Genomic DNA, 10,520 nt, shown 5'->3' with positions numbered 1-10,520 from the left:
CAAAAATGCATTTCGAACAGAGAGTTGTGCGAATGCGAGGCTGCACTCGCGCCAATCGCACAAATCAGGTCACGTGATCGCGTGACCCACGCGTCCGCGTCACCTGACCTTATCGCGCACCACGCGACCGCGTTACCCACGCGTCTGCATCGCCTGCGCCGCACAGCTTATCCAGATCAGCCAATTATCTTATCTTTTCTTCCCCAATCCTAATTTCTTCTATCTTTTCTTCTTTCTTTCTTACTTTATTTCTTTCCCTTCTCATTCTTCTTATCTTTTATTTTATTTTATTTATTTTCATACTTTCATTCATTGCATTTTAATTTTGTATATTTTTTATTTTCTTTTCTAAATTTATTATTTTACCATTGGTGTTCAAATGTTCTTATTCAACTGTTATATCTTTTCTAGTATTATCTTAGTGCTTATGACTTGTTTTATTCTGATTGGGTAACATTATTTAAATCAATGCTAATCTTTTATGATACTTGTACTTCTCTTGCATTATTATGAACTTATACTATCTTGCATTACCCACATTTTCCTCTCCTTTGTTGCAAATTTTGCACCACTAGTATGCCATGTGCTTCTATTATTTTCTCATGTACATGTTGAAGCTTCCATGTAAATGAGACCCTTATCAATTGGCATTAACCCACCCATACTTCATTTATTTTCTTATCTTTATTTCTGGGTTACTTTTCTTCCCTTTTTCTTTCAGGATTGCCACCCGAAAGGGAACCGGAAGACGTTTACATGGGGAGACAGACAAGTCCATCTGCAAAATCTTCAGAGAAAAGCATCAGTTGGAACAACCCCTCCACTTGCACATCTTAGCATGCACTGAGGACGATGCAATCTTTAAGTGTGGGGAGGTCGATACCGATCTCCATGGGTTAGTTACTTTTCCATCTCAACACCAATGGTTTATTTTCCTTGTTAGTTGTAGCATTTGCATATTTGTTTGATTTTTTGCATATTTTACCACTTGGTTGAAGTAATATTTTCTTTTTCAAGAAACCTTTTAAAGTATTTCACTAATTTGAATAAAATTTAATATTACACTTGTTTCAAAAAATTTTATACTGGAACATGGTTTAGAGCTCGAACACACAAAACCAGTGAGATTTTGAGCTTATTTAAATTGGTTGCATTTTATCAACCAATATTTTATTTTTGGTGTGTATTTTTCTCTCTAAAATTGTGATCTTTGTCTTGCTTAATTCTATATTTCCATTATTTGATGTATGCATACACTTACATGATTGAGGCCTTTGTTTCACTGAGCTTACATACCCATATGGCCTTACCCTTTCATTATTCTTTGCAAACCAATGTTGAGCCTATTATACCCCTTTGTTCTTTACTTTAGCACATCATTAACTCTAAGCGGAAAACAATAATGTCCTTAATTTGAATCCTTGGTTAGCTTAGACTAATGAGAGTGCTCATGAATTAAGTATGGGAAAAGTTGAATTTAAAAATGTTTGGTTTGAGAATTGAGTATGTTATATATCTTTATGAAAATGTGAAAGAAATGTTTAGGACATGTTTATGCATTCAATAATTTAATCATATGCATTGAAAAAAAATAATATAAAAAAATAAGAAAAAGAGAAAAAGAAGAGAAAAAGAGCAAATAAATAAAAGGGGACAAAAATGCCCCAAAGTAAGTGGTGAAAGCAATGCATATGTACTGTACTTGAAATTAGAATGCATGAATATGTGGAAAACATGGTTAATGGATAGTTAGATGTGGTATTATGATTACATGGATTGTCTAAAGTTAGGTGGAAAGTTTAAGTTAATTAAGGATTCAGATTTTAGTCCACTTGACCAAATACAATCCTACCTTGACCCTAACCCCATTACAACCCTTAAAATACCTCTTGATTTGTGTATTTGTGCATTAAATTTTTGTTGATTGTTAGATGAAAAGTAAGCCTTAAAAAGCAAGGTTAGTAGAGAATTGAGAGAATCGAACCTTAAACACATGAGTGATTAGAGTGTATACACTACTAGTGAGGGTTCGATGCTCAATTCCTTGTTCCCTGCTTTCATGAGCTATTTTCTTCTTGCAAGTCTATTTGTACTTCATTTTCATGATTTGAATTAGTGAAATCCAGTTCATATTTTTTCTTGAAGGATTTGTTTACTTTTAACTAAGTAGGTAGAAACATTTTACATATAGTTGCATTCATATAGATAGGTTGCATTTCATACATTCTACCATTCCTCTTCATTCTTTATGGTTTCTCTTGAGCTTAGCATGAGGACATGCTAATGTTTAAGTGTGGGGAGGTTGATAAATCACTATTTTATGGTTTATCTTGTGCTCAATTGAGTGAATTTTATCAACTCTTTACCCACTTATTCATACAATTTGCATGTTTTACATTTTCCTTCCTGATTATGTGCTTTGATTGAAAATATGCTTCTTTGGCCTTAAGTTCCCTATGTTTAATCCTCTCTCATTACCATTAGATGCCTTGATATGTGTGTTAAGTGATTTCAGAGATTACAGGGCAGGAATGACTTAGAGGATGGAAAGAAAGCATGCAAAAGTGGAAAGAATACAAGAAGTTGGAGAAATTGCTAAGCTGTCCAGCCTGACCTCTTCGCACTCAAACGACTATAACTTTAGCTACAGAGGTCCAAATGACGCGGTTCCAGTTGTGTTGGAAAGCTAACGTCTGGGGCTTCGATTTGATATATAATATGCCATAGTTTCCCTGACGATAGGTGACGCGAACGCGTGCTCCACATGGACACGTCGCAGTGACAAAAAATCAGCATGTTTGAATTTGCAACCAGCGAATTCTGGGTTGTTTCTGACCTAGTTCTCGACCCAGAAAACACATATTAGAGGCTATAAAGTAGGGGAATACATCCATTTATAAACATGCTCTCAAAATTCACAATTTTAGGATTTAGATGTAGGATTTAGTTTTAGGATTTAGGATTATTTCTTCTTCATCACAGGTTCAATGTTCTTTTTTTTTATTTTTCTAATTTAATTTATAAACTCTTCCATGTTACATTTGATATCTTTATTAGTGCTAATTGAGGTATTTCAGAATTATGATTGTTTTTTTTTATTTATTATATAAATAATTTGGATTTTTCCCTTTTGGCTTTGGTTGAGTCATTGGAGACTCTTGAGTTATCAAACTCATTGTTAATTGAAAATTGGAATTCTTCAAGAATTAATTCGAGTTCCACTAACTCTAACTTTTCTCAAGGAAAGACTAGGACTTGAGGAATCAGAATTAATTCATCCACTTAACTTACCTTCATAGTTAGAGGTTAACAAAGTGAGAGAAAAATCCAATTCTCATTACAATTGATAAGGATAACCAGGATAGGACTTTCAGTTTTCATACCTTGCCAAGAGTTTTATTATCTATTTAATTTAATACAATTTACTTTCTTGCCATTTACTATTCTCGCTTTTTACCTTATACATTAAAACCCCCCAATTTACAAACTCATAACCAATAATAAGAACACCTCCCTGCAATTCCTTGAGAAGACGACCCGAGGTTTAAATACTCGGTTATCAATTTAAAAAGGGGTTTGTTACTTGTGACAACCAAAACGTTTGTACGAAGAGATTTCTATTGGTTTAGAGACTATATCTACAACGCGACTGTTTTTATAAAATTCTTTACTGGCAAAAATCCTAACGTCAGCCAGGTTTGGGATACATTTTGAAAAATGAGGTTGCTTTCAAGAAACCACTATTTTACAACAAAACCTCATATTCAAAAAGTCCAAATATTCAAAAAAATTCTAGTGAAAATATTTTTGCAAAGAGGAATAATTTTAATAAAAATCAGTTTGTCAAAAGAAATGTATCTCCTCCAAAAACCAGAAAATTTCAACCCTTTAATCATTTCAAGCAAAATAACTCACCTCAATTTCAGTGACACACATCAAAAAATCATTGTGTTAATTGCAAGAAATTTGGTCACTCATATGCACAATGTTTCATTGAAAAGAGAGTTGTAGGAAACAAAATTTACAATGTTGTTTGTGATTTCAATGCACTTGGACAACCAAGATGGATTAACTTCAAAGGATCCAAATTAATTTGGTTACCTAAGGTTATTTGAAGCTTATCATGCATATTTGCTTAGCATCCAAGAACAAAAAGGATATGCGGTACTTAGATGGTGGATGCTCAAGGCACATGACTGGAAGGTCGACTTACTTCATCAAACTAAGCAAGTATGATGGAGGTTTTGTGACCTTTGGAGATGATGGTAAAGGTAAAATAATTGTTGTTGAAAAAGTAGGTAATGAACAATCTACTTTCATTGATGATGTATTTTTGGTATGTGGTTTAAAGCACAATCTTTTGAGTATAAGTCAGCTGTGTAACTTAGGATATTTAGTGACTTTCAACAGGCTTGAATATTGTGTTATAAATGAAAAAACAAATGAAGTACTATTTGTTGTCAAGCGTTTTAATAATGTTTATGGACTTACTCTTGATGAACTAAAGGATCAAAATGTAGTTTGTTTTCATTCTAAAGAATCTGAAAAGTAGTTATGGCACAAGAGATTGGGCCATGCAAGTATGTTTCAAATAAACAAACTTGTAAAGAAAGAATTAGTAAGAGGTTTTCCTTTGATAAAGTTTGACAAAGACATCACTTGTGATGCTTGCCAAATGGGAAAACAGACAAAAAGCTCTTTTAAACCAAAGGAAGATGTCTCTACTAAAAGACCACTTGAGTTGCTACACATTGATTTATTTGGTCCAACAAGAACTCAAAGCCTTGGTGGTAAACATTATGGTTTAGTAATTGTGGATGACTATACTAGGTTTGGTTGGGTTTTATTTCTTGCACACAAAAATGAAGCCTTTTCGGCCTTTGAACCTTTTTGCAAGAAAATTCAAAATGAAAAGGATTTGAAGATATCTTCTATAAGAAGTGATCATGGAACTGAATTTGAAAATAATTTATTTGAATACTTTTGTGAGGAATTTGGAATATCTCACAACTTCTCTTGTCCAAGAACACCACAACAAAATGGTGTTGTGGAAAGAAGAAATAGAAGCATATAAGAAATGATAAGAGCTATGCTTTGTGCAATGTTCCAAAATTCCTTTGGGCTGAAGCGGTTAACACAGCTTGCCACATTTTGAATAGAACAATCATAAGGAAATTTTTGAAGAAAACACCTTATGAACTTTGGAAAGGTTACCCACCAAACTTAGATTACTTGCACATCTTTGGATGCAAATGTTTTGTTTTAAATAACAAGGATAATTTGGGTAAATTTGATCCAAAGGCGTATGAGTGTTTGTTTGTAGGATATTTCACAGCTAGTAAAGCATATAGGGTTTATCATCAAGATGCTAGGATTATTGAGGAGTCCATACATGTTATATTTTGTGATACTAACTTGGTGCAAAATATTTTGGAATATTGTGATGCAAGAAATCAAGCTCAAAAGGACGCTAAAACTGTGCAAAATCAAGAAAATGGAAATTCTGTTCAAGCTGAACCAGAAACTGCTGTTGCTGAAAATTCAAGAGATAATTCCATTTTGTCTCATGAATATGAAGAAAACCCTAAAGCCAACAACACCCAGAATCCCTTGGTATCTGAATCTGCCTCCAAGTTCACCAGACCTCGTGAATGGAGGTTCTTAAAGAATTATCCTGAGGAATTTGTCATTGGGGACGTCTCTCATGGAGTGAAAACTCGATCTTCAACTAGAAAGGCAAATGAAGGAACAAACACTGCCCTTCTCTCACAAATGGAGCCTCAAAATGTCAAGAAAGCCCTTAGTGACCCTTCTTGGGTTAAAGCTATGGAGGATGAGCTTCTTGAGTTTGAGAAGAACCAAGTGTGGACTTTGGTTCCAAGGCCAAGTGGAAAGAAAGTGACCGGAACCAAGTGGATATTTTGGAACAAGTTAGGAGAAGATGGCAGCATTGCAAGAAATAAAGCAAGGCTAGTGGCATAAGGATATGACCAAGAAGAAGGAATAGACTTTGATGAATCCTTTGCCCCTGTTGCCCGAATGGAGGCCATAAGACTTCTTTTAGCTTATGCTGCATTTTATGGTTTTAAATTATATCAAATGGATGTGAAATGTGTATTCTTGAATGGTGTGATAGATAGAGAAGTGTATGTGGAGCAGCCACCTGGCTTTGAAAATAAAGAGCATTCTAACCATGTTTTCAAATTATCTAAAGCTCTCTATGGTTTAAGACAAGCTCCTAGAGCTTGGTATGAGAGACTTAGCTCTTTTCTTTTGAAAAATAGTTTTCAAAGAGGCACCACATACACAACTCTATTTATCAAGAATTCTAATGATTCCTTTATTCTTGTCCAAATATATGTTGATGATATTATTTTTGGATCAGCAAACGATTCCCTTTGTTCTGAATTTGCCAAACTCATGACAAGTGAATTTGACATGAGCATGATGGGTGAACTTAATTTTTTCCTTGGGATACAAATTAAACAAACTGAAAAAGGTATTTTCATTCATCAAGAAAAGTATGCCAAGGAATTAGTTAAGAAATTTGGTATGGAAAATGCCAAACCTATGGGAACTCCCATGCACCCTAATTCAAAATTAGACAAGGGAGAAACTGAGAAAGATGTGGATGAGACTAGGTATAGAGCAATGATTGGTTCTCTTATGTACTTAACTTCCTCTAGACCCGATATTGTGCAAAGTGTTGGATTGTGTTCAAGGTTCCAATCCAAACCAAAAGAGTCACATCTTTCTGCAGTTAAGAGGATCATTAGATATGTTCATGGCACATCCAATTTTGGTCTTTGGTATCCTAAGATTGATAATTTTTCTGCAGTTGGCTATTGTGATGCAGATTTTGCCGGTGATAGAGTTGATAGAAGGAGCACTTCAGGCTTATGTTGCTTCCTTGAAAAGTCCTTAAATGTTTGGTCTAGTAAGAAGCAGCCAACAGTGGCTTTATCCACTGCAGAGGCTGAGTATATAGTTGCTTTTTCATGTTGTTCTCAGCTGATGTGGTTAAAAACCCAGCTTGCTGATTACAAGTTAAATGCTGAAAATATTCCCTTGTTGTGTGATAATATGAGTGTCATTAATATTTCTAAAAACCCGGTTTTGCACTCTAGGACTAAACATATTGAAGTGAAATTTCACTCAATAAGAGAACATGTCCAAAAAGGAGATATTAGCATTCAATTTGTTAAATCGGAAGAACAATTAGTAGATATTTTCATAAAACCACTTGCTGAGGACAGATTTTGTATGCTTAGGACTAGCCTAGGAATTCTAAGATATGATTTATTGTTTAAAAATTGCTGATGTGTTTGTTAGAGTTTTTGTCTCATAAACAGGTATGAGACAATTCTGGGCATGTGAAGAACCTTCCCTTCAATCAGCGTGTTCTGGACTTATTGCAAGTGAAAGTTGATATGGGCCAACCTCAAAAATCAGATCATGGGTGGTCCTATGTGTTTCATTAATTCAAACCACCTCTGAGCCCAATATGAATGTTACATTTTTTAATATTTGTTTTTTGTTAGCTTGTGTGTTTCGGTTTCTTGTCCAAAAAAGCTTTCAGGTTGATTTAATTTTTAAAAGGGGATTTTTAAAATTTAAAATTAATTTTCTTTTTTATTTTAAAATCAAATAAAATCTTTCTTTTTATGAGGTCATGTATTTTCAAGTCAAATCAGATGGTGATGAAGTTGCATGGTTTTAGAAAATCTTTTTGGGTACGATTACCAACACTCCCTCTCTTCCCTCCATAACTTCTCCTCAAACCTTTTAGTTTCTTCACCACCTTTATTATTTCTCTTCCCTCAAAATGAAGAAACCACCCACATGAGGAAGAAAACCATTCCACAAAGGCCTCCTCGTGAAAAGATCCTCAAACTCCCATCAAAACCGAAGCCTTCTACTCGTTCAAGAGTTCAGACCTTCACTCCCTCACCTTCTCCTCCTACATCTCCTCCTCGCACTGATCCCATGGTGCGGACCAAGACCACACCAAGGTATCCTACCTCTGCCAAGCCAACACCACCACCAAAGGCAATGCCTTCCAAACCAAGCTCCTCGAAACCAAGCTCATCCAAGGGCAAGCGCCCTGCTGCTGAAGAATCTATTCCTGAGACAACAAAATCTAAGCCAAGGTCTGTTTCATTGCGTTCACAAAGAGTTATTCAGTACCGTACTATGTGTCCCTCTTTTCTTGCTGATTTACCTGCTTTGAAAAAGAAAGGTTTCCCTTTTGTTGAAAATCTGGAATTTTTAGACTAAAATTACCTTTTTAAAATAAAAAACTTGTGTATCCTCTGCTGGTCAAAGAGTTTTTTGCAAATATGACTTACCATGAAGGAAGTGTGCATTCTTATGTTAAGGACAGAGACATTATTTTAAATAATGAAACAATCAGTGATTCTTTAAAGTACACTGATGTTGGGCCGTGTGCTTATACGTCTGTAAAGTAGGATGAAGGAGTTAGTATCTCTTACCATGATGCTTTGGCTCACATTTGTGAACATGTTTCCTTAATTGATAGCATCACACCCACTCACAAAGCCCTAGGATATGAACGTGCTCAGTTGCACTGAATTGTCAACCACATTTTACTTCCTCAAAGTGGTTCATATCAAAGGGTTTCTTACACAGACACACTTGTTTTGTATGCCCTAATCACGAAAACAGAAATTTCTTTTGCCTATTTGATGGCTAGATACATGTTTGATTCTGTTAGAAGTGAGAAAGATAAAGCACTAGCTTATGGCATGTTTCTAACTTGCATATTTGAGTATTTTGATGTTGACCTGTCAAATGAAGATTATGAAAACATACATTCATATCTAAAAGGGGGTAGTTCAGTGAAATAGTAAAAGGGACCCACTCGTTCAGAAAGAGTGGTATTGGATGATGATGATGATGACTTTATCCCTGAGGAATCTCCTCCTCCTTCCATCGAGGGCACTTCCATCTCTACTGGCCAGAAATTTGCCCTGTTGAATGTTGTCAAGGATGTTGTTCAGGAGTTTGTCTCTAATAAACCACTATTTTATGGTTTATCTTGTGCTAATTTGAGTGGTTTTTATCAACTCTTTACTCACTTATTCATATAAATTGCATGGTTTTATATTTTCCTTCCTGATTTTGTGCTATGATTGAAAACATGCTTCTTTGGTCTTAATTTGCTAATATTAATCCTCTCTTATTACCATTAGATGCCTTGATATGTGCGTTAAGTGATTTCAGAGATTACAGGGCAAGAATGACTTGGAGAATGGAAAGGAAGCATGCAAAAGTGGAAGGAATACAAGAAGTTGAAGGAACTGCAAAGCTGTCAGCCTGACCTCTTCGCACTCAAACGGCTATAACTTTAGTTACAAAGGTCCAAATGATGCGGTTCTAGTTGTGTTGGAAAGCTAACATCTGGGGCTTCGATTGGATATATAATTTGTCATAGTTTTCCTGACTATAAGTGACGCGAACGCGTGATCTACGCGGACGCATCGCAGTGGCAAAAAACCAGCGTATTTGAATTCGAAACCAGCAAATTCTGGGTTGTTTCTGACCCAGTTCTCGGGCCAGAAAATACAAATTAGAGGCTATAAAGTGGGAGAATGCATCCATTCATAATCATCAGCTCATAATTCATAATTTTTAGTTTTAGATATAGTTTTTAGAGAGAGAGAGGTTCTCTCCTCTCTCTTAGAATTTAGTTTTAGGATTTAGGATTATTTCTTCTTCATCACAGGTTCAATGTTCCTTTTATTTATTTTTCCAATTTAATTTATGAATCTTTCCATGTTAGATTTGAATATTCTATTTAATATAATTTGAGGTATTTCAGTTTATGATTCTTATTTAGCTTTTTATATTCTTGGCTTTAATTGATTAACTGGAAGCTCTTGAGTTATCAACTATCCGTGATTGGTTGTTATGTCGGCTAAATTGACTGGTATTCCACTAACTCTAGTCTTTCCTTAGGAGTTGGCTAGGACTTGGGAATCTAACTAATTAGTTCACTTGACTTTCCCTTGCTTTCATAAGGGTTAACTAAGTGGGATTAACTTCCATTCTCATAGGAGTAACTAGGATAGGACTTCCGAATTTTCATACATTGCCAAGAGTTTATTTTACAATCATTTATTTATTTTATTTGTCATTTAAATTACTTGTCTCTTACTTTCAAAAACCCCCAATTTACAAAACTCATAACCATTAATAAGAACATACCTCCCTGTAGTTCCTTGAGAAGACGACCCGAGGTTTAAATACTTCGGTTATCAATTTTAAAGGGGTTTGTTACTTGTGACAACCAAAACGTTTGTACGAAAGAGTTTTCTATTGGTTTAGAAACTATACTTACAACGCGATCATATTTTTATATTTCTTTACCAATAGAAAAATCGATCGTCAGTCTCCCAATCAAATCACTTGATTGCTATGAGCAAAGAGCAAAGGAAGCTAGCAAGCAAGCACGAGAATTTCCTCCGTAAGTCAAGAGATAGAGTGGCTATGTTCATGAC

At 35.0% G+C, this 10,520-nt stretch overlaps 1 protein-coding gene across 1 annotated transcript in view; it reads left to right on the top strand.

Moving 5' to 3' along the window:
- Nucleotides 1-7,842: 7,842 nt before the first annotated feature.
- Nucleotides 7,843-10,520, top strand: part of LOC107615294 (2-alkenal reductase (NADP(+)-dependent)-like) — an 89,975-nt gene continuing 87,297 nt past the window's right edge. The window contains exon 1 of the mRNA XM_021111828.2: nucleotides 7,843-8,150. Within this exon, the coding sequence (XP_020967487.1) occupies nucleotides 7,843-8,150 (308 nt within the window). The remainder of the gene's footprint in view (nucleotides 8,151-10,520) is intronic.

Source organism: Arachis ipaensis, chromosome B9, assembly GCF_059453495.1.
Source record: "Arachis ipaensis isolate K30076 ecotype BB chromosome B9, ASM5945349v1, whole genome shotgun sequence".
Taxonomy (NCBI): domain Eukaryota; kingdom Viridiplantae; phylum Streptophyta; class Magnoliopsida; order Fabales; family Fabaceae; genus Arachis; species Arachis ipaensis.
This window is presented reverse-complemented; position numbering and strand designations above follow the sequence as displayed.